This window comes from Canis lupus, chromosome 23 (assembly GCF_003254725.2).
Source record: "Canis lupus dingo isolate Sandy chromosome 23, ASM325472v2, whole genome shotgun sequence".
Classification (NCBI taxonomy): domain Eukaryota; kingdom Metazoa; phylum Chordata; class Mammalia; order Carnivora; family Canidae; genus Canis; species Canis lupus.
In genome coordinates this window covers 36,987,935-37,013,503 of record NC_064265.1, presented here as the reverse complement: position 1 = coordinate 37,013,503, position 25,569 = coordinate 36,987,935, and the positions used below count along the sequence as shown (strand labels likewise).

At 33.3% G+C, this 25,569-nt stretch overlaps 1 protein-coding gene across 1 annotated transcript in view; it reads right to left on the bottom strand.

Annotated features, from left to right (window-relative positions):
* Window positions 1–1,856: 1,856 nt before the first annotated feature.
* SLC25A36 (solute carrier family 25 member 36) overlaps window positions 1,857–25,569 on the bottom strand; it is a 37,127-nt gene continuing 13,414 nt past the window's right edge. The window contains exons 3-7 of the mRNA XM_025448727.3: window positions 21,428–21,505; window positions 18,367–18,467; window positions 10,442–10,508; window positions 7,930–8,219; window positions 1,857–5,772 (exon numbers count right to left, since the gene is read on the bottom strand). Of these exons, the coding sequence (XP_025304512.3) occupies window positions 5,579–5,772; window positions 7,930–8,219; window positions 10,442–10,508; window positions 18,367–18,467; window positions 21,428–21,505 (730 nt within the window). The 3' untranslated portion in view covers window positions 1,857–5,578. The remainder of the gene's footprint in view (window positions 5,773–7,929; window positions 8,220–10,441; window positions 10,509–18,366; window positions 18,468–21,427; window positions 21,506–25,569) is intronic.

Here is a 25,569-nt window from a genome sequence, read left to right as displayed (position 1 = left end):
AAAAGGGAAAGGGAGAGAATCCCAAGCAGGTTCCACATCCAGTGTAGGCCCTACGGGGGGTGGGGGGGCTCGATCCCATGACCCCTAGATCATGACCCAAGCCAAAAGTCTGCTGCTCAGCGAGGCTACCACCCAGGTGCCCCTCAAGATACTTTTTGTATCAATTCCTAGGTAGAATAAAAGAAAATGGGTTATTTGTCCAGATGGGCTACTAGAACACTTTCATCTGTTTCAGCAAAGAATGCTCCTCTCTAAATCAGCCTGTCAAATTTGTTTCAAAATAAGGCTTAAGTACTATTTTCTCCAGCCAACCTTTCTGAGTCTTTCTAAAAGAATTAATCACCAGAACACTTCCAGAGAACATGACATCCCTAAGGCTCAAAGGTAGCAAAACTGAGGACACTCACCTAAGACACACTGAATTTGGTGAAGTTTGACTTGCGATGTTGTTACAAAGACACTTTGGTGAAGGAAAAAAAATCCAGTGGCCGCAGATGTAACCTAAGGCTTTATATATACATCAGCTTCAAGAACAGCTCCAATTTATATACTTAGTTCTATTTATTATCTTCCAATGTTTCATTTTGAGCCAATCTCCACAAATCCTTTCTCTAAATCATTTGTTTTGTCATCATTCCAGTGACATCCTAAATGCTGTTGAAAAATCTATAGTGTAAAAAAATAAACATAGAACTAAGAACACCAAGTTAAAAAAAAGCCCATTGTGACTAATATTCCTCCAAATATCACTTGTCTATTCAATCTGTAGCCTGCTGAAAAACCACATGAAATCACTGCATAGGGTCGCCTGGGTGGCTCAGCGGTTGAGCGTCTGTCTTTGGCTCGGGGCATGATCCTGGAGACCCAGTCCCACATCGAGCTTCCTGTAGGGAGCCTGCTTCTCCCTCTGCCTGTGTCTCTGCCTTTCTCTCTTGGTGTCTCTCATGAACAAATAAAAATCTTAAAAAAAAAAAAAAAAGCACAGCACTCCATGATTTTCAATTACTGAACTCATTCCATATATATTAAGGTAGCGAGCTCGTTTGTGCAATGCAAAAAAAAAAAAAAAAATCCCTCCTCTCCCATGGCTTCTAATATTCAATAATAAACACACATACACATAATTTAAACCTAGGACACTAAGCATTAAAATATGCTTGTCATACCAACCTCAACCATTGATATATTTTGCCAATATCTTCATCTCACCATTTCAGTCTTCAGAGGAAAGCCAGCCACAAGCTTTCACTTTTTATGTTAGAGAAAAGAGATGTGACAAATTTGTCCTGGTTTCCTCACCAACAAACTAGGTGACGTTTGATGGTAGCTACAACTTGTGAAAACTTAAATAAAACTGACAAAATGTAAAATGGGTAGGTTCTATACAACACTTAAATCTGTGTCACTTGTTTCAACCTATCATACGTGGATTCATTTGGTTATTCTAAAGTTTCTAGCCCTTTAACCTTTCTGAAAGACTAAAACCAAAACTAGCAAAAAGTCATAATGTTAAAAAACCATTACAACCCAGGGAGGTATCCGAAATAACCTAATTAGGATCAAATTTCTCAGATATTCTTTGCAAATTAGATGTTTTGATACATGAAAAGAATGGTATCTAAGTATCAATAAACCTGTGGAAAATATGTCAGAACAGAAGTATCTTACTGAACTCTACAAATTAGATAATTTGACCTTTTGTTTCCTATAGATATCACCATGTCTAGCAGATCAGAGCCTGACACTTACCTTGAAAATGGCAATGCACTTTTGTTCTTCACATAATCCTAAGAAAATGTGATTACATTCTCATCAAGCCAAAATATTACAATACATTATAGGAAAAAAAACTTCCATACTTTCATAAGGATATTTTAATTTTTTAATTTTAACAATTCAAATAAAATTCAGCTAGTTAACATAAATAGAATAAATGCACATCATTTACAGCCATGTACACAAAATGCAAGAATAGCAAACCTCACAGAAATGGTCAAAAGATATCAACTCTTTTGAAGCTGATTATTTATCTATGACTAATAGATCATAATTTAATTGTTCACATATGAGGGGTACACATTCAAATGTTTAACAACATAAAAACGGAGTGAAACTAGAATTTTCAGTTTCTAAAAGGAGTAGCATAAAAAGCAGTGTATAGATTAACAAGAAATGTAAGGGGCATGATGGAGAAGAGACTTGAGTGGACAGAAAGCACATTGCATTAAATATTTTCATGTAATTAAAATTCTTTCTAATTTAAATCATTCAGAAACACCTTTATTCTTAGGAATGTTTAAGTCATGATCAGTAGACAGAAAGGCTCAACTATTATACTTATCAGCCCCAAAGTAAGGGGTCCCTACAGTACTAATAGTCTGGGCAGAAGAGCATTGTAAACAGAAGACAGGCATGAACAATGCTGAAGGAATAAAGGATAGGCTTTCTAGCACTTAAATCTTTTAAGTTCAAATCAGTATTTTTAGTGACTTACAATAAATCTAAAAATGCTGACATGTGTATACTCCAGTAAAAGAGCAAACACTCATTATTTTTAACAACCTGGTCCTAATACAGTACAATGGGCATTAGGTTTTAGGAAACAAAAGGCTAGATTAAATGACCAAACAATATTCTATTCCGGTTCCAAAGTCACAAATAAATTACTCATGAGCCCCATCTAGTAAGGTTGGTTCCATAAAATTACATACATAATGAAAATTAAGACAAACCTTTGGTGATACAGTTGTTTTTTTTTTCCTGGATTCAAAAGCACTGTATTATACTCCACAGTCCCAGGGTTGGTAATTCTCAGATTTGGACTTTGAAATTTAGAAAAACTGTCTATAAGCCACAGGTACCAAAGTTCTATCTGCTGCTCTATGAGCATACTCTTTCAGTATCTACTGCTTTAACAAGTTCAATTTCCTGTTAAGATTCTATAATAAAAGTACAGACAAATACAAAGAATGCTGCCAATCTCTATACTAGAAATAAAGTCATCTGATAGAAAATAGATGAAAACAATACACAGCTTTAAAAAAATTCAGTCCTTTAAGTATGCATTTTTCTTTTTAAACATTTGCATCAATTAAAAAAAAAATCTCCAAAGAAGTGTTTCAGAGACAAACTTTATATACAACTTTTATATAGCTTTCTTTTTAAAATTATCTCTGTCACACATAAAGTAAACTATGGCAGATTGTGCTCTGGGAAAAAAAAATTAAAATCAGCTTCATTGCTCCTTTCCAGTTGTTGCACAAAGAAACAAAGTCTAAGACTCTAAGATCTTTTCTTCCAGGACATAGAAAAGACTCACTTTTAAAAGCTAAATATAATGCATTAAAGGTCAACAGAAGTTTTACTTGCTAAAATACAAACAGGAGTAGAATATATGTTCATCCTTGAAGGACACTTATTATGAATTTGCTAACACTAAATAATAAGATGTTCCTTAGCTGCTGGTTTTCATATCATTCTTAATCATTTGTGGTGTACTGAGATCATTAAGATTAGGGGAATTTGTTCTACATTCGACACAACTAATGTTTATGAATCTTTGCAAGGCAAATGGCACTGTATTAGGCAGTATAAGTGGCACCTGAAAAGGCAAACACTATAGATTGAGACTTTCTCTACAGATTTAAGTTAGAAACCCCTGGATGATTTTTTTTTTTTGGCATGTTTCTCACAATAAATGTCAAAGCTAAAATTCACCATAAAAGGTACGAATAATCCCAAAGGTAATGAAACTGAATTTGCCTTTGGTCTCCAAATAGATTGGAATATTTTTAAATTCCAATCGAAGCACCTCAAAAACATCCAGTTACTGTTGATTATAAGGAGTTAAGAAGGTGAAGGAATTTAAGAGGGCACTGTGTTTCACTGGTGACAGTGGAGAAAGCTTGCAATGACGTGCTACAATTTTCTGTGTTGGGGCATTAGGGTGTACACAGACTACATAAAACATATTATTAAAGATCTTCAAAACACCGTATCTAAAACCCGGAAAAATGTTTTGCACATAGTTTCTGCCTAATACATGACCAATGTTTAAAAAAAATAATCTTAACATGGAATTCTCTCCTACTCTCATCCCCCCTCCAAAAAAAGGCCACAAAGTGCATTCACAAAGAGTCATTCTTAAGATAAAGCCATTGCACAAAACGTACAGTTCATCTTTACTGAAATGAGTACCACACTGGAGTTTAATTGTAGATGTTTTATACACCAGTATAGCAACATCCATAAGCAAAAGTCTCTTAACAGAATTACACAGCAAACATCTTCATAAGGGCCATACAAATATACATTTAAGTATTAAAAGGTACAGTTGAACTCAACAGCAAAATGTAAAAGCTATATCCTGTTAGCACACTTAATCTGAATTAACTTGAATCTTTCTGATTTACTATTTAAGAAATCAGGATAGCATAAATTTGTCAAAAGCAGTTTGTTCATTTACAAAACTGTTAGTTAATTAGGATCACTACCTGCTCAGACAGCAGAGGGCCCCTGTTCTGTTTATACTGCCCCAGATATTTATGATGTCACCTTAAAAAAAGAAACCTATTAGGGCAAAGCTGAAAATTACCATTTTCTCTACAAAATAAATGCGATCTAACTTGATCTTCTGGAAAAAATTCAAAGGTTCAAATTCCTAATGTGAAAACAGAGAAAGATTGAGAAGCGGTGAATTTTTTCTACTTTAAGAAAATATTTAGGTCTGATAGATGATAACTCAAGTTCATAACTTATAAATCAACGATGAGACAACTGCATTCATTCACTTATTGTAAAGTTAGAGAAGTATGAGGATGTGCTCAAGTTATTGAAATGGCCAAGAATCAACAGTTTACTGGTTTCTTCTGTCCCAAACTATTACCATCGAGCTTGATATGTTAATGAACAATAGAAGTGTCCACATTATGCTAAACATCAAGCACCTAGTTAGCAGTGGAAACCAAAATATTTTAAAGCTAAAAATACACAAGATCTTTAGACATTATTTCATTAGTTGTCAAAACTCGTGACTATTAATGCCAAATAATTAACTTTACATTCCAGATCCTCTCAAGGAAATGGGAAAATAATACTAAAGATCTCACTTATTCTTGTTATTTTACAATTTTACAGGAATTACACAGAAGCCAGAGGTAAGATATTTATGACTGTCAATACTATCTTTGGATAGTTATAATATTTATACAATCAGGGATGGCTTTGTTTAGAAGACTGGAAAAGTGCTCATGGAATAAACACTATACTCTGACTGCCATAAATCAACAAAATGCAACTGTGTCCCGTGGACATGGTAGAGAAAATGGCAATTTGGAGGAAGGAGTGATTCTAAAGGCTTTTTTAGAGGCAGCCTAGGTTTTTTTTTTTCCCCCCACATTACTGAAAAAGACCAAGTAATGTGATTATGATTACTTTAATTCCTACAGCCGAACTTCCACTCAGGCATAGTTACATGTTCCCAAACTTTTTTCTTCTGTCCACCATGCTGGCTTTGATACTGCATGGTCCACTGTAATCTTTTGGTCTTCCCTCTTCGTAGTGTGGCAGCCTGAAGTTGCTATCCATTCAGAAGGTAGACCACCAATTCATAGGTGGCCATCATAATGGCTGTGTTTGGAATCTGTCTCACCAGATGAGTTGTTAGACCACGGTAAAGAGACCCATAACCTTCTTCTTGAACAACCAAAGACAGTGTCTGAAAAAAAGATCTGTATTTTGTTCCCTCTTCACGTAGTCTTGTTCTTACAACTTCTGTTTAGGGGGGGAAAAAGTAATTTTAAAAACATTAATGATATCTTTATATCCTCCTAATGCTGAGCACATTCCATTTATCAGTTTTTAAGTGAAAGTTTAGGATATACAAGGAGTGATTTTTAATGTGCAACTTACTGAAACTGGTCTTATTACAATACCACCAAACTTCTAAGATAGCTGGCTAAAATCACTAATAATAAATACTAATTATAAAATTTCATAGGTTCCTGAGTGGTAATAAACAGAAGTATCAGTTATATACTAGATATGGATAAAATGGAGAATACATATGATAAGAAAAAGGTGAAGGAATAGAAAAGGGAATGCAGGTGATATCAGAGATAAATACACAAAGGTACAGTGAGAAATAAACACAAAAGATCTTAAGTGGACTCCACAATGAGAACATAGAATTATCTATTTATAGTGGTCCACAGATACTAACATGAAATTTCTTGTACATGAGGCTAAAAATGTTCAAAATACTAGCCGTTAGATAAAGGCCCCATCTAGGGAGCAACTAAGCAAAAATTGTAAAATTTTAGAGCTCTCAGAGATAAAGATTATATGGTTAGTCATTATTTAAGTTTTGAAAGGTGAGGAAATCAGACTGCTGAGAGGTTTTAGTCAGTTGGGGTAGAGGCTCGGACAAGAATTCAGAGCTCTCTATTGAAAAGACTGTTTATCCAACACACTACTCCTGATGGGCCTGAGGACAATGGCCTAGAACTATTTTCACTGCAAATAATATTTGAAATCTCTTGTGTCCTATCTTAAAAACTCATGCCATTTATATATTCCACTCTAAAACACTGTTTCTTATAATGACATCATCTCTCTTGAAGCGACAGAGTGTGTACAACTCTAAAACTGTCTCTCACCCTTAGCTGGCCAAAGTTCTAGGTATCCCAAAGTAGCTGAACCTAAACTATGCTGCTGATACTGTCTTCTTCTGACTTTTCTTAAAGAAAGAAGTTAGGAACTTCCCTCAGGAAACAGAGGTAAGTTCATAGTCCAACTGGATTAGAGTTGATTTTACTCATAAATTACATTTTAGAGCAAATAATCATTTCCTCCTAGCCTGGTCGCATTTGTCTTGATACAGTTTTGATCAGAGCCTTAGCTTTAAAAGGGTGAATGTAAATGTTAATCAGTGTAACAAAAGTGAAGCATTTAGATTAAAAACCCAAAGCAGGGGTGCCTGGATGGGTCAGTGTAGCATGCAATTCTTGATTTTAAGCCCCAAGTTGGATATAGAGATTACTTAAAAAATAAAATCTTAAAAAAAAAGCAAAAAAAAACCAAGGTTACACTTAGAACAAAATTATTAAAAAACCTTAGCATCTTACAAATTTTTAAGTGATTTTATTATTAATTAATCAAACTGGTTTATACTATAATAGGCTGGCCTTTGGTATTACAGACTCCATTTCAAATCTGTGCTCCTCCACTGAGGTAAACTATGTGATCTGAGTAAGCTATGTGACCCCTTCAGCAACTCAATCTTAACATTTCTTGTTTCCCATTTGGAAACGAAGACAAATTCTGGTTATGTTCTAGTATCCTTAGACTTAAATAGAGAATGTAAGTATTCAGTAGGAATTTTTTGTAGATTGGCAATATTATATATAAAGTATCTAGTACACTATCTACAACCCTACTTTTTTTTTTTAACTTGCCCAAACATCACCTGTCTAGAATCTGACTCTGGGCTATGTGACTGTCCAGAATCCATGCTAAATCTCTATCATACTACTATAATATATACTGACTGATTAAAACAGTTACTTATACACTGTTATGATGAACTCCTAAGAACTATATTTTGTTTTACTGGAATTCGATAAATTTTTTTTTTTTTAGATTTTATTTTTTTTTTATTTTTTAAAGATTTATTTATTCATGACAGACACAGAGAGAGGCAGAGACACAGGCAGAGGGAGAAGCAGGCTCCATGCAGGGAGCCTGATGTGGGACTCGATCCCAGGTCTCCAGGATCACACCCCGGGCTGAAGGCAGCACTAAACCACTGGGCCACTGGGGCTGCCCAGAATTCGATAAAATTATAAATGTTCTAATAAGTGGACTTTTGGCTGACATGGGAAAATATTTCTAAATTAATAGAATTTCTCATACAAACTCAACTCCTCTTACCATGTGGATATGCTATAGTCGTGGCACAAGTTTTTGAGGTGGCAGCAGCTAGCATCATTCCCACAAAATCTGATGCTTCTTTTACAGACTCTTCATCATTTTCCATTGTAGAAGCAATCTTATATTCCAGTAATTTTTGCTTAATACTTTCATAAATAACAAAATGGATAACGGTCTCTGATATGCCAGCATATGAAGCAGACATGCCCCTATAAAATCCTCTAAGTCCATCTGTCTGATACACTTTACGAATACATTCAAAAGCACCCATTCGCTTTTCTCCACGGTTCCTAAAGAGCAAAAAAGAAAAATCTTATTTACAAAGTAGTCAAGGTTTTTAAACAAAGTAAATAAAATACAGTAAAATATGCCACTCTAAATATAGAATGATCCTCTTTAACTCATGAAGAAGTAAAACCAGAGTTTTAAAACATTCATTTTAGATTTCCTATTCTTTTGTCCCAAGTTTGTCATATTAGATGGGTAACATGTAAGTAGTTTATTCTACTAATGCAAAATACACTACATTAAATCTTCAGTTTCATGTCCTCATTGAAGTTTGTATTGTAGGGATAAGAAATAAAATCCTTTAGTCCAAATACATTGTGACTACAGCTCAAGATAAAAACAAACTCTCATTACATTAAATCACTGAATCCAGTTCTAAGTTGAGCTTTCTTTTGCACTTAATAAAAAAGTGATTGAGACACCAAAGATGTACATCACAAAACAAGGAGAACAATTAATCTAATATTTGTAGATTTTAGGGATTCTTCCAAACCCACTCAGTTCTTTCCAAAAAAATGTGTGAATTTAAGTCAAATTTCCTATGATCCTTTAAAGGCAACGGTCTTATCTTTCATGTCAGTATCATGGTGAACAGTGAATGAGGACCCCTATACTTACCAAGTATTTATTGAGCATTGTGCCCAGTAAAACTTCCTTAGTGCTACTTAAGGACAGTGTATCTACTCTTACTTATACAAATACATATTTTTGAGTTTGTAAAAATATGACCTTACACTGTGATGCTCCCAATAAATGCTACCTACAGAGAAAGAAATAAAAATTGTATCTATTTATAAATTATATACAACCTGTTTCTGACATAACAAAATAAAAACACAATTAAGACACCCACCTGATAACCTACAAATTCCTCCAGTTATATGAACTAATTACTGTCCTCAATTAACAACACTGAATACTTTCTTCGTTGAATGATCCATGCAACCAACTGTAATCAATCAGTTTCTGCCATCAGAGACTTCCTCATTAGAAGTTAAAATACTACTAGTCCCAAAGGTTAATATGCAAACATATCAGCCCTGTTCTTGATTTCATGGTTATAAATTGGCATCTTTAAACCAACCTTTCACTATTACCCAACCCTATCTCATTCCCCACCACTCCCAAGCCTAAGAACTTGTGATGGCTTGTGTTATAATTTTAAGTGAAAAAATAATAGTTTTAAGCCATACTTTTCTCAGGACTTCCACCCCCTACCCCCACAGATCCACCCCACAACATACTAAAGCATACTCCTGGTATTTTATTTATTTTATTTTATTTATTTTATTTTATTTTATTTTATTATTTATTTTATTTTATTTTATTTTATTTTATTTTATTTTATTTTATTTTATTTTATTTTATTTTATTTTATTTTATTTTATTTATTTTATTTTATTTTATTATTTTATTTTATTTCCTTCCTTCCTTCCTTCCTTTTTCTCTCTCTCTCTCTCTTTTTTTTTTTTTTTTTTTTTTAAGATTTTATTTGTTCATGAGAGACACGGAGAGAGAGAGAGAGAGAGAGAGAGAGGCAGAGACACAGGCAGAGGGAGAAGCAGGCTCCACGCAAGGAGCCCGACATGGGACCCGAACTCGGGTCTCCAGGATCACGCCCTGGGCTGAAGGCGGCGCTAAACCGCTGAGCCACCGGGGCTGCCCATCCTTCAAGATCTAGGCTAGACTAGTTGACCATGTGTATTGTTCAACTGCCGGGAGGCCAGTCATAATCATTCATATAGTGAAATTATCACTGTTTGGGCTAGGCTAATATATATATTCTTTTTCTTTTCTTTAAAAACACAACACAGGGACGGCTGGGTGGCTCAGTGGTTGAGTGTCTGCCCTCGACTCAGGATGTGATCCAGGAGTTACGGGATTGAGTCCCACATCAGGCTCCTGCATGGAGTTTGCTTCTCCTCCCTCTGCCTATGTCTCTGCCTCTCTCTGTGTCTGTCATGAATAAATAAAATATTAAAAAATAAAAATAAAAACACAACACATACTTTCTTCCCTAGAAATTTTCATATTGCCAACCATTATATCACTTTTGCTTTTGATGGGAGACTCAAGTTTCAAAAACCAAACCAAAAAAGACAAATTCAGCAGCAAGAGGGGAAAAACATGGCTAGATACATGGCACTGATATCTCACAGTTATAAATTTACAGGAAAAAATTAGTTGAAACCAATTTTAATTATGTTTTAAGGAATTCACATACCTTGCATCAAGCTGTAACCGAGTCTTTATAAGCCAAATGGGGTTGGTCGCTGTGATTGCAGTAAAACCTAAACAAACATGTTTAAAATGAACTCTGGTAAAAATGAAGAACACACTATTAACTCTAAGGTTTTAAAAATCACATAAATCTATATTAAAGAAAATGCATATAAATATTTAAACTATTAATTGATGTATGCTATACAATTTTACAAACACATACGACCATGAACATTTGTAGTTTATTTCCAATCTACATTCTCAAATTTTGACCATAACTAAAAAATTTTAAGAACAAAATCTGATTATATATAAATTCCTCTCTCAACATATTCAGAATATTCTCTGGGGTGCTCTTTATACTCTAAGCTAAATTTAGAAACCCATTTCTACAGACAAATATATAGAAATTTTGTGTATTCTAGGGTTTTTTAGCATGCAAACTCTAAAACAGCTACTTGAGGTCCAAATCCCTATGTTCAAAGTGTATTTTACCTAAAGGTCAACATACTATACTTGATCTTAAGTTGGCTGTATAACAGAAAGGATTGCTGTTTGCCTTTATGAATGCTTCACATAAACATATACTTACTAATACTGTTAAAATAATAGTATCACAGAAGTCAGGTTTCTGTTAGGGTTAATAGGACAGATCTGTTTTTCACCCACTTAAACACATACAAAAACTCAAATGTTTGAAAAATTACAAATTGGAACTTCCCTCTCACTTTTATAGACACTGAAGAGAGAAACTCAGAGTAGAAGGTAGTTCTAGTTTACTTTAAAACTTAAGTACTATGTACTATCACTGCAGAAGGGTGGTCTCATAAAATGGCTCATTCTAATTAGTAAATTAAGATCTCTGGAGCAGTGTTTCTAGACTAGTATGGATCTTTTACTTGCTGTCTTCCTACTGTTCTGGAAAAATAGCACATGAAATGCAATCTTGATAACGGGAACTTATGAAGATTGCTTCATCTATACAAAACAGGGTTTTAATATACTGCTTGTGGACATTTAAGATCACTACACAAACTTCACAAAACTACTTACATCAAACTATATTTATTCAATTGGCCTTTAAATTCAGTGAAAACTTACATGCAGAAATGTCTAAGGATCTTAACTGATTTAATACTTTCTATCAAATAATAGGCAGGTGAAGCACATTGTTTTTAGAAAGATGGAATATAACCAGCACATTTAATATGAATTAAGTTCTTTCAGGAAGAAAAATGCTATGGTGCACTTAAAAAATAATTTGTTTTTTAAGTTAACATACAGTGCAGAACCAATCATAAACCTTTCTTGGCTTTCAACGTTATTATGCGTGTATCTAAAATGCAAAATAATTTTATCAAATTGTTTACAAAGTAGAATTTAGTCTCATAGGTTCTTTTTCCTTCTGTAATGTCAGATAATTAGCTAATTCAAATTTTATTCCCTTAATCCACTGTTTTAACACTGCAGAAATAGCCAGATGTCTCACAAAGGGAGGCTTAAACTGAATCTATTTATAAAACATGATAGATGGAATAAAAATTTGGTTTGGTAACTCCTTTTACTATTTTGTAATAGTTCTATAGTTTCCATTTCTCTCAAATGCTTTTAATACTATATACATATGTATAAAACTAGTATGGGACCAACAATTTTGTATGCACCAGTATTAAAATAATAAAAATTTAGTGTTGGACAGATTATCAGGAACATTTTTAAAGAAGAGTTTCTCTTCATTATAAATTCTTAGTAAAAGGAAAAGAGAAGAAAAATGTGAAACTGTTAGATCCATTTAAATATTTTACTTGGAAAAGATTTTTCCTGCCTTACCTGGCCTAAATGAGATAAAGCTAAAAAAATTTTTTTTTCTTGACCTTCCTTCATTTTCCTAAGTAGAAAACTCAAATACATTCAAATTATGTTTTAAAGCAAATATGCACCAGACATCAGTAATCTGGCCATACTTCTAATTAGATTAATTCTTTGTTTTTAAACTTAAATATTTGTATTAGCTAAATGTCTATATGGCAATACTAGGGGGTTTATTAGGGAAAGGGTGCTAAGCAGCACAAGGCAACAAAATACTCTCCATTATTCACAATGGTTTTTTATTAATTATCTTGTGGAAATTAAGAAAAAAAAATGCTTTTCATTAAATTGGAAAGCCTAAAACTGGGAATCCTTACACCAAACTTAAAAAAAAAAAAAGCCTATCTAGGTAAAAATGTCAATCTTTCATACTTTATTTGAAAAAAGCATCAGTTTTTTTTTAAATAGAGAAGTTCTATTTCTAACAATAAAAACTTAGTATCCAAGCTTAATGCTCTTCCAAGTCACAAAATTCCTCAATTAAGGGCTGAAAAAGACTCCATATATGTAAACTTTAAAATATTGCAATAAATATTTATAAATATTACTAGAAATGAATTTTCCAAATATCCATGAATAAAATTTTAAATTATTCTCTGTACATATTAATGAACAATGACAGGACGCAAACAACAGGTATTTCTCACTTAACTAAAATTCATTTCCAAATACAAACTAATCTAGTGAACAGGATATATTAAAATTCAGGTAAGTGAGAGTGTTGTCATCTTATCCCTCTATAACTAACTGCTACTATTAATAACTTGTGCCTTCTAGAGTTGTTCTGGGTCAACTCTTCCAATAATAAGCTAGCTCTTAATAAAGACACTAGACTAGATGTCAGCAAACCATTATATTAGATTCTAGGCATGACCTGCAGGTTTTTAGCTATTGGTCTTTACCAGTTAAAACTCTGGTCCTAGAATTTTATGCTATTATGTTCTTTTTTTTTTTTTTTTTTGCTATTATGTTCTTTTAACCACAGACACTCTAATAAACTAACCAGACACTATTAAGCTAATTAAATTTATAAAAATATAGTCTATTATTAATTCAATAAATGAAACAAGTGCAAAAAAGCAAAAACTTACCACTGAATTATATATGGAAAGGCAATTTGAAGTTGGCCAATAGCCAAAGCTAAATGGATCTTCCTACTTCTAAGACAAACATATACAAAGATACTGGCAATGGTTCCCCTGAAGTTTAGAAATTTACTTATTTTTATTTTGGCATTTAAATTTTGTGAAATTTTGAATGCTAGTTCATATTAGTATTCTGAGCAGCCTGTTAAACATTAAAACTGACTTAGAGGCATATGAAGGATCTCTCTATAGGTTAAGAAGAATTACTATTGCTCCAGTCAGTTAAAGCAAAGTGGCAGATAGCAGCCATACTGTTAGCAGTGAGGTTAGAATTTTACTAGAAATTTTTTTTTAAAACTTTCAAAATGCAGCTTTTAAAGTTTTGCTTCATCTAAGATTCCATCTGATAATGTAACCAGATTAACACAAATCCTGCTTATAAGGAAACTTGCTGAAAATGTCTATTTCATTAAGTGAGTGATACCTGTCGTATTGCATTTTCAGTACTTTTTATTTCATCAAGTTCTGTTAAGAACAAAGCCCACCTAACCTCCTAAGAGAAATACATTAAAACTAAAAACTAATAAATAAATAAATAAATAAACTAAAACAGCTTATATCCCATATATTCTTATCCTGCATTTATTGGAAAGTAATGGTAGGTGTTAAGATCAATGTTTTTCCAAGAAAGTAGAAAGCTAAGAATCAACAGACAAGAGAATGGAAAGTACTGTATTAGACTTTTAAAATATGTTATGCTAAGCAAAAAGAACTACTATTTTCCCTAAAAGCTGTAGGATGATATGATACCATTTATACTATGTATATCTTAAATATTGTCATCAAATTCTTTCGAGGTCAAGGCTATTATGGCCAAGCTGAATACCCCAGGCTTTTATTACACAATGACTGAAAAGTTACCCCATTCTTCCTTCTAGAAGGAATATTCTAAAGGGATTAGAATTAAAAGTTTTATAAAATACTCAGAACGCACACACATTCAGGAAATCAAAGTTCATTTCCCGCTTTCTATTACTTCCACAGCTATTATAAATTCCCAGGGTGTGTTTCTTATAACTAGAGGCTGCAAGAGATGCTCAGATCAGTACTCACGAGGTTTAAGTTAGTCCATATTTCTACAGGAAGTGACCTGCGGATGGGGAGCATGAGATGACACGATCTCACTCTTTTCTCGGGAGAAATGTACAGTAAATGCCTAAAATAGACACAGGCTTTTCTGTATCATAACAACAAGCAGTGACCTCATCAGAAACATGTGTACAAAATGAATCCCATTGGAAGGATTTCAGAAATATTTACTGTGAGATCTACCTTTTTTGAAAATTTTAAGTTTAAAAACAAAAAGGAATATCAGAATGGGTGATAATGTTTTTTTTTTTTTAAATGCACCGAGTACTGAAATTTCTGCCATCTGCAGCAGTTTCAGAGTCCAATACTTACCTAAAAGACGAATTTTGCCTTAAAGAAAAAAAATGCTAACCTTGTCAATGGGGAATCTAAGAAAATATTTAGAAGGGATTATCATATCCCATTTTCCTAATCATTATGATCTACCATGATCAGAGGTGAAATCAAATTTTCTATACTCTATCAGCTTATTTGGTAAATCTGTTTTGTCTTAGTAAATCTTAAAAAAAAAAAAAAAACAGAATATTTGAGTAACATTTTGTAATTATTTATAATTGTTTTAAATAAAATATATGTTGCTACAATAGTACCTTTCACCTTTGCACTATGGCCAATAATATTGCACATCCATTTTTATGGAGTATTTTGATTATTTTGTATTTAATTTCTTGTGTTCTACAAAACAAAAAACAGGAAGAATGTTTACATACAAACACACAAAACATCAGTCCAGCCATCCATTTGGCTGAATACACTGCCATGGACAAATAAAATATCAAAAAATATATTTTATATAGGCAAGAATAAACTTTCTCTTTAACGAGTAAAAACTTAACCTTTAGTAATAAACTTTAAGTCAAATAGAAAAATGTATCCTGAATTACTGTATTACTGTATTACTGAAAAGTAACAGTGAATGCCATAAGCAAATAAAACCCGCCAGGTATGTAGTAAATGTTAAATGATTACATTATTGGTATTTTAAAAATTAAGCAATAACTATCTGAATATATAATCTAATAAAAATCAGAATTCTTTTCATTTAAATCTATAATGTTGTATAAAAGTCTGTATATTCTAGATAAAAACTTTTGAAAACTGGGAATTACTATAAAGAAACCATACTATTTTTTTGTATACACACTTGTATACAAAAAAATAGGTATATAGAGAGGGATATCCAAGTTCATTTAAACCAAAACATACAAAACATACAAATACCCTCAACAAACAAATACTCTCAGTCTAACAAAGGTTACATGTAGGGAAGGAAAAAGAAAAAAAAGCAGGTAAAACAGAGTCAACATTACTTAATTTTTATTAAATAGTCTTATAACTGGAAATAATTTTTCCTCTAAATTTAGGTTTATAAATTCTTATAGTATTGCCCTAAGACACTACAACAAACCAAAATAAGATCCACTTTAAATAAACTGTCATTCTGAGAAAAAAGTTTTACTACCTAAACACTTGAGTTCATATAGATAAAATGCAAAATCAACTGGCTACTTGGAATAAAAATTACGTACAAGATCTGTTAGTACTTAATGTGTTGTCTGAGGTGGCAAAATCTTGCAGGCAGTATCATTAAACAGTCTATTTCACTGTACTTTTTGATACTAAAGTGACAAGGTTAGCATTTTTTTAATAGCCCGTTAAAAGATGATTTTTCACATGACTCCCTCTAAGAACTTTGCACCCCCAATTCATATTTAGAAGACTTCTAAAAATGATCCTGAAGAAAATCCAGAACAATCCGGTCTAGATTATTTCAAGAATGAAGGGGGGCAAAAGGCTACCTTCATGACTTTGCATGGGATCATTCAGTTTTAACCAACCATGTAGTTATGTATAAAAACTGCAAAGCTAAGTGTTAATGCTCATGAATAGTGCAAGAAAGCTCTGAAAGCATAATTCTTAGAAAAATGTAACTGTAAACAAATGGAAGAAGTATTTTCAAATTACATAATAAGTATATAGTGCAATAATCTCTGAACAATGATAAGACCATCAATTTACAAAAATTCAAGGAATTCAAGTTGGAAAATAGTATCAACGTATAGATAAAAACAGAGTTGACATTTGTACACATTTGAGAAAAAAGCTTAAAATGACAATTCCACTGAAATTCTCTGCAACATGATACATAAATAGTAATAAACTCCGATGAGATATTCTAATGAAAAAAGATGTTCCATTGGGAATTAAGATATTCTAAAACCCTAAATTTGCATTACTGAATATCTATCAACTATCCTTAACTAAAAATGACTGCTCATCTACTTTCTTGACTTCAAGTCTTCCAAAATAAAAAAAAGAAAGCTTAACATTTCTTTAATAATTTTCTGGGGTTAAAAAACAAAATAAACACGGGTAATCCAGAAATATATTCTTAAAGATCCCAATATAGCAGTTATATAGTTTGGAATTGGCCACTAATTTTTACCTTATACCCACTCAAATTTGTAGAGGAAAAATCATCCGTACTCAATGTCTAAAAAAAGTATTATTTAAAAAAAAATTCTAGTTGTAATTAGATGATCTCTACAGTACGAAAGAACTAAATCTCAAAATCCAAATCTTTGTAGAGCCACCTATATTCCAAAGATAAGGTAAGAGAAGCTCGCATGAATTACCTAACTTGCCCAAGATCTTTCCTCATGGGTACATAACAGTATTTCACCACCTTGACTCTAAGGTTTTTACCTTTTATCTTTAAAACTTCAATGAGTCAGTCAACAGTTACCAAACATAAAAACCCTTGAAAATAATTTGTGAGGTATATTGTAGATTATACAGCTATTGACCTTTCAGAAATTAGTTATTTCCAACTTACACTTAGTTCGTTAAAGTATGTGGTTCAAATTGATCCAATTTATTTCTAAACAGAAAATGGTTAACAGTTTAAGGCACTCATTATTAAACATGTAATTGACAATTTATTGCTCAACAGTTGATGAAAGTAGTAATAATTTGCTTTATAGTCATAGCATAATTTGCAAATGTGAGGTATGGTCAAATATACAACACATCTCAGAAAACTGTAGAGAATGAACCAAAGGTCATGGCTTTGTCTAACACGCATTGCAACAAATGATTCCAGAACCAGACTGGTCAAATCAATTCCTAGTTTATCTTTAAGGCAGTACAAAGGCCCAGAACTAGTTGCTTTAATTCAGAATCATATATGCTCAACAATGATGACAGAAGAGTCCTTGGAAAACATTTCTATAGCAAGCATGTACACATAGCCAGTGCCTAAATTTCAAGTACTATCTAATTGATTTATATGGAATCTAAACATATTTTTCAAAAATACATACATTACAGTAACTCTCAGTTATCAATAATACATCACAAAAATTTCAGCATTTGAGCACAGGACAAAATGAATACTTTACCAAGAACTGCCGGCACATTTCAGACAGAAGCCAAAACATGCAGCAAAAAGGGAAAAGGCACTAACAGAAATTGAGGAGAGAAGAGTAAATTACAGCTCCATAACTTATTTATAGAGTAATTATGGTTGGATTCTTTAAACTGTTAAAAGTGACCACTGACTATTCAGTGGACTACACAAGACAATGTAAATATTTTATTACCTGTATGCTATCACAAACCCTTGATTATAAAAATGCCAACTGATAACAGATTTTAAGTATATCTCCTGATCAAATTTACTGCATACTAATAAATATAAGAATGATTGTTGATGCTAATCAATGAAAAGCACATTAATGGACTTAACTGCATATTGTAAAATCATAACTTAAGCTTCTCAGTTTTGGAAAATGCTTTGCTTTTTAATATTATATATTCATACCTGCCATTGCAGCTGAAATCATGTGTACCTGGGTAGAGTCCGGATCAAATATACCATTCAACTTTTCCTTGCAGTTTGAATAAGCAGCAAAGTATATTGCTCTAAAATAAAGATTTAAATTTTATCAATAAGCATGTTGCATAATTCATAAGATTTAAACAAGTAAATTATCCTTATAATTTTAGAGAAATCTAAAAGCAAACTCTTAGCGACATTCTCATGTAACATAAGGTTAATTTACATTATTTCTTCCATGAAGATTCTGAAATATGTTTTGCATTGACTCATTAAAAGACAAACTTCAGCGTACAGTTCCTCAAGTGTAAAACAACCTCCAACAACAACAAAAAACCCACCTACCACCCTAACTCAATACTTTTAATTCACCAATTAAAACAAAAAGTATGTGTAAGATTTTGATGCTTGAAAACATATGAATAAGGCTGGAAGGCTTATGTAATGGTAAGGTTAAATTAAACATACTTGAGTAAATATGGTACAAGCACTTAAAAAATGGTTAAATATATGATTAGTTATTAATATAAAAACATTAATGTTAATATATAATATGTATATTACATATAAAATACATATAAAACATACTTTTTTTTTTTAAGTGGGGAGAGAGTGGTAGAACTGACCCAATTAATCAAAGTATGCTAAACAAATCTGAGATACTATAACTGTATTATACATGGAGTGGTTCACAGTATCCTGAACAGACAAAATAACTCCAAAAGAAATCAGCCCCATCAGGTCATGTCTTCTATTTTTGTAAATGTTCCACTAAATCTGTAAATATTTCCCCTTCTTAACTTGTTGACTATGATTTCATGCATCCCAATCACCTCCTCATTGTTCAGCCTTCCAGGCTTTGTATTATTTGCTTGCTATATCAAATCCTGTTATTTCCCAGCAACCTTAGTTATCTGTGCATTAAGGAATATAACAGGCAAACAAGTAAAATAAGGATATAGTTTCACTGTTGTGCCTTTTTTAATGTGCTGAAGAAAAATGGCAAGTTAATATAATTCAAAATAAACATTCTACTTTATGAGCAAGAAAAACAGAATACATTTAATGATGACATATCGTGAGGAGGAATAAACAGTGCAATCCTAGAAATAAGAAAGACCTTTCAAAGAGAAGATAGGAAAGGAATATATATAGGTAATTCACAGAAGAGATCTATAAATGGCAAATCATTACATGAAGGAGGGTGTAGCTGCACCCAAAATTAAACAAATGTATACTAACAGTGAAAATTGAGGCACCTGAGTGGCTCAGTCGGTTAAGTGTCTGCCTTCGGGTCAGGCTGTGATCTTGGGTCCTGGGGTTGAGCCCTGCACCTAGGCTCCCTGCTCAGCAGGGAGTAGGCTTCTCCCTCTCCTTCCGACCCTGCCCCTTACCCCACTCTTGCTCATTCTCTAACAAATAAATAAAATCTTTAAAAAAAAAAAAAATACAACTCACAGTGAAAATCATGTTTTAGTCTATTTGGCAAGTATTAAAAGACATGAATAGTAACCAACATGAGTAGTATGTAGATAAAAAGGAACTAATTCACCACTTGAGAATAAAAATACAGGATGCCTTTTCAGGAAAAAAAAGGCAACAGAACAATATTCATTAATTTCATATGTATATATAGTCTTTTTTACAGATTCAATTCTATTATAAGTAACTATTCTAAAGAAATGCACTTGCTTAAGTACTCAAAGATAAAAGTATAACTGTTCACAAAACTACTGTTTTCAACAGACAAAATGTAGAAATAAATCTAAAGGTTTATCACTAAGGAAATGCTTTTATGATAGAATAGTCTTACTATATGATTAAAAAAAACCCTACATATTTTGATGGAAAAGGCTCCAAGACAAATTTGGTGAAATATTTTAATATGATTAAATTAATGTAATGATAATAAGTGTACATATTATGCATTTTACATACATAAGCCAAAAAATTACATAAGATTATATACACCAAACTGTTTTATTAGTGACAATTATCTGTGCAGAGAAGAATATCTAGTGCCTGTGTGAAGGCATATGTGAGCTGATGTGTTTAAGATGGAATGTCAACCTTTATGCTATATGTTTTATTTAGTTTCTACAGTAAGAATAAATTTTTTAAAGTCTGTTTGTTTGTTTCTTTCTTTCTTATCTGTGTGCATGTGCATGAGCACACAAGTGGGGGAGGAGGAGGGAAAAAGAATCTGGAGCAGACTCCAAGCTGAGCAGGGAACCCTAGGCCAGGCTCCATCTCATGACCCTGATATGACCTGAGCTGAAACCAAGAGGCTGATGCTTAACCAACTGAGCCACCCAGGTATCCCAAGACAATTTTTTAAAAAAGAGATTTTATTTATTAGAGAGAGAGAGAGATAGAGAGAAAGGCAGAGGGAGAAGCAGGTTCCATGCAGGGAACCCGACATGGGACTCGATTCCGGGTCTCCAGGATAACGCCCTGGGCTCAAGGCAGTGCTAAACCGCTAAGCCACCAGGGCTGCCCAAGACAATTTTTTTTTTTTTTTTTAAGAAAAAAGAGCCCAAAGAAAGTTGAAACCCAATAAATAATGAGACATGTATCTAGTACATGGGATACAGAGAGCCATTTTCATTCTGAATGGGAACTCTACTGTATTTTATTATGGAAGAAGTAAATCTAAGGTAAAAAGGTATGAGAGAAAAATGATAAAAATGTACTAAAGCCTTTTTGGCTTTTTAAATAGGGAATGAAATTATTCTGTTTAGCTTGTCCTGTTAGCCAAAAAATAGTGTTATTCTAGAGATCTAGATATTCCTCCTTCTTGCTGCTGGTTCTTTGCCTTCTGAACTTGGTACAAAAACTGCTTCACAATGATTTCACTAAGAGGTCCTTTGCACCTCTGCACAGGGCAAACTGTTCATCCTTGTAAATGGTTATTGATACCTGTTTTTTATACCATGGTGGCTTTATCCTTACCACCTTGACTTCTCTTCAGCATCTTCCATCATTAAGCTTGAAACAAGAAAGACTGCCACAATTTTGCTTAATTTAAAAAAAAAGTTCTTTTTACCTGGAAGGGGCCACCCCCACTAAATTGGGACCTAATCCTCTGAACAAGGAACGAGGCCCTTCTTTTTCCAAGATCACTCTGAAAGAGAAAAATATTATTTAGAAAGGCATGTCCTTCAAAGTTTAGTACTTTATTATTTATTTTTAGTACTTTATTTGTATAGCAAACTTAGACTTTTAAACCCACTTGTTTCTACTGTAATGTTGTGCTGCTCTGATCAGTTTTTCTTAGTTACAAAAATCTGTTTTTCTTGACATAGATAGCATAAATTAATCTTAAATGATAAAAAGTATTTCAGTCAGGTTCTAAGAAAAGTTTTAAAGACTACAGTATAATTTCCACATTTTCATATGATCATGCTACTCTTATCTTCAATGTCCTCCATTTTACAATCTTAACCAGCAAATTCAACTGTCAATTAGAAAAATAGTTCTCTGTCTAATATTTGAGGTCCTTTCCTGATATCAGACAACTCTCTCAGTAATGCAGCATTATCTCATTCAACCATTCCAGTGAAATGCTGTCAAAATTTGACACCCTAACCTCCTTAGGGTACTAAAAGGGTTAGTCTGTTACCATTTCTCCTATTCAGTTAACATTTAGATAGCGAATTCTTACTGTCTAAAAATCAAGTAAAGAGATAGAAAAAAGGTGAGGCACCTGCCACTGAGAAATTTGATGTCCAGTTGAGGAAAAAAGAATTATATTGAAACAGATATTCAACAGACTATACTAATAAGCAAATACTATACAAGCTAGATATACACCCAGCAGAGAAAGGAAGAGCATGTCTAAGTCATGGAAGGCTTTCTAAGAGTGAGTTATTAAGTTTGGAGGTGAGAAGTAACAAACTAGAAAAAAGTATTTTAACTTAGAGTTAACAGGCTAGGGCAGTGGTTCTCAACCACTTAAATACCTAAGAATGATTTCTAAAAGACAGTTGAGTTTATATAATGGTTAAATAAGTGCCTGAGATACGGGGCCAGACTTCTTAATATGAAGACCAATTTTGGCAAATGACTAGTTATAAGAATATAAAGTAATAACTTTTCTCTTATCCTTATTTTCATCAGCAGTAAACAGAGAAAAACTGTACTCTCTTTTTGGGTTGCTGTGAAGAATAAATAAATTAATATATAAAGAACTTAAAAGAGCACCTGGCTCCCAGTAAGTACTTGATAAATCTTATTACTGATGGAGCATTTGTCTAAAATGCAAATTTCTCTGATCTCACCCTCCAAGTATTCTGATTCAATAGGTATAGGACAATGCTCAGTAATCTATATTTTTCCACGCTTCTAGATGACTGACACCGGTGATACAGAACCACTTCTGATAAAACTAGATTAGACAGAAGCTGAATTCAAAATATAGAGCACATTTTGAAGATTCAGTGTTTATTAGCCTTTTCTGTATCGTAAATCCCTTTGAGGAATTAAGAAAGGCAAATGTTTTTAAAAAATTGTTGGGATGCCTGGATGGCTCAGTTGATTGTCTGACTCTTGGTTTTAGCTTGGGTTGTGGTCTCAGGGTTGTAGAATTGGGCCATGTTGGTCTCTATGCTCTGCAGGGAATTTGCTTGAGATTCTCTCCCTCTCCCTCTGCCCCCCTGCTTGCTTACATGCTCGCTCTCTCTCAAATAAATAAAATCTTAAAAAAAAAAAAATTCTCAACATGAGACACAGAGAGAGAGAGAGAGAGAAAGAGGCAGAGACACAGGCAGAGAGAGAGAAGCAGGCTCCATGCAGGGAGCCCAATGTGGGAGTCGATCCCGGGAATCCAGGATCACCCCCTGGGCCGAAGGCAGACGCTTAACTGCTTGAGCCACCCAGGTGTACCAAATAAATAAAATCTTTTTAAAAATACACATTGAAATAAATAAATAATAAATAAATAAATAAATACACATTGTAAACACTCACAATTTTGCATACAATTTCATGTAATTTATAGCCCTCTTGAAGTTATCCATGAGCCACCTAGGAAACTAAGAGCCCGAGGTGGGGGTTCCTAAAGTTCCTGGCTAAGTCATGAAATAACCTCACTCACGAGAATGGTTATAATAAAAAAGTCAGACATAGTAAAACAAGGGCTGGTGGGAATGCCTGGGTGGCTCAGTCTTTAAGTGTCCAACTGCTGATCTCAGTTCAGGTCTTGATCTCAGCTTTGTGTTAGCTCTGCACTGGGCTGCATGCTGGGCATGAAGCATATTTAAAACCAAAAAACAGGAGTTGGTGAGGTTGTCCAAATTGAAAATTTCATTCATTGGTGGTGGGAATGTAAAATGATGCAGCCACTTTGGAAAATAGTGTGATGGTTCCTCAAAATATTAAACATAAGGCTACCATATGATCCAGCAATTCTACTCCTAGCATATCCCCACAAAATGAAAACATGTATCTCTATAATTGCATCATTCATAATACTCCAACAAAAGTGGAAACAAACCAATGCCTATCAACTGATAAGTAGATAGCAAAATGTGGTGTATATCCACATAATGGAATATCTAACAATAAAGATACTTGTTATAATATGGATGAGCCTTGAAAACATTATGTTAAGTGAAAGAAACCAGTCACAAAATATTGTGTATTATTTAGTTCCATTTATATAAAATGTCTAGAATAAGCATATCCATAGTGATAGTCTATAAACTGTCTGGATAGCTCAGTCATGATTCTGGGGTCCTAAGATTGAACCCCGTGTCTGGCTCTTTGCTGAGTCAGGAGTCTGCTTCTCCCCTTTACTCTCCCTCTGTGCTCTCCCTCACTCTCTCTCTTAAATAAATAAATAAATAAAATCTTTAAAAAAATCTATAGTGACAGAAAGCAGATTAGTAGTTGGCTAGGGAATAGGAGGAGAGAGAATGGAGAAAATGAGAAGTGACTGCTAACAGATAAAGATTTTTTTTCATGATGATGATGAAAATGTTCGAAATTTAGAAGGTAATAATAGCTACACAACTCTATAGATATACTAAATACAATCAAATTGTACACTTTACATGGGTTAATTTTATGGTATGTGAATTGTACTTCAAATAAAGATGTTAGGGGAAAAAAAGGAACCATGAAACAGATTGCTTGGGACAGAGACCCTGAGTAGGGAAACAATGGGAATGAGAGTAAAGAGAAGTTAAGGCAGAGAATGAAAACTTAGAAGTCTCCTATACACTGATTATAGGTGAAACATGTTAAATGGACTTTATAAGAGGGTCTGAAAAACTGAGAAATTAAAAGAGCTGATAGGGATTCCTAATACTGCTGAGAAAAATCAGAGGAGGCAAAACCAGTGAAGAATAGAATTAAAAATTTAGTATTACTGTGGGGCGCCCAGGTGTCTCAATTGGGTAGGCATCTAACTCTTGATTTCAGCTCAGGGTCATGATCTTAGGGTCATGAGACTGAGCCCTACCTTGGCTCTGCATTCAGTGAGGAGTCTGGTTGTCTCTCTTCCTCTTCCTCTGCCCCTACACCTCTGCTCATGCATGTGCCTGCTTACTCTCAAATAAATATAGAATAGAATAGAATAGAATAGAACTGACACAAAGGCCAAAAAAAGAAGTTTAAGGAGAGGTAATCAGTGGTAATAAGTCAAAATCATGATATTGAAACACCTATTATAAATAGGTAAAATATTCTATTTTTATCAATATATTATTATTAATCAGATTGATTGATAATACTCTTATTCATCAGATATCATTGATTGATAATACTCTTATTCATCAGATATCCACCTGCAATTATGGCATTTTTCTTATTTATTTATTTTTAAGAAGAGGGGAGAGGGAGAGGGAGAGGGAGAGAGAGACTTTTAAGCAGGTTCCATGCCCAGCATGAAGCTTGATAAAGGGCTATATCCCACAACCGTGAGATCACAACCTGAGCTGAAATCAAAAGTTAGATGCTTAACCAACTGAGCCACCCAAGTGTGCTTATAATTATGGCATTTTAATCCAAAATTGTGAACAGTTTTATTCTACCTATCATGTACTTAGGTAAGTTTGAAGAAAACTGATGAAATCTTTTAAAAACCAAGGTAAAACACACAGTATTGAGTTTATTTGCTACCACAAAATAAACACTACTGAACTAAGCTCAAATAGATTATGTTCCAAGTTTGACCTGATAAGGCAG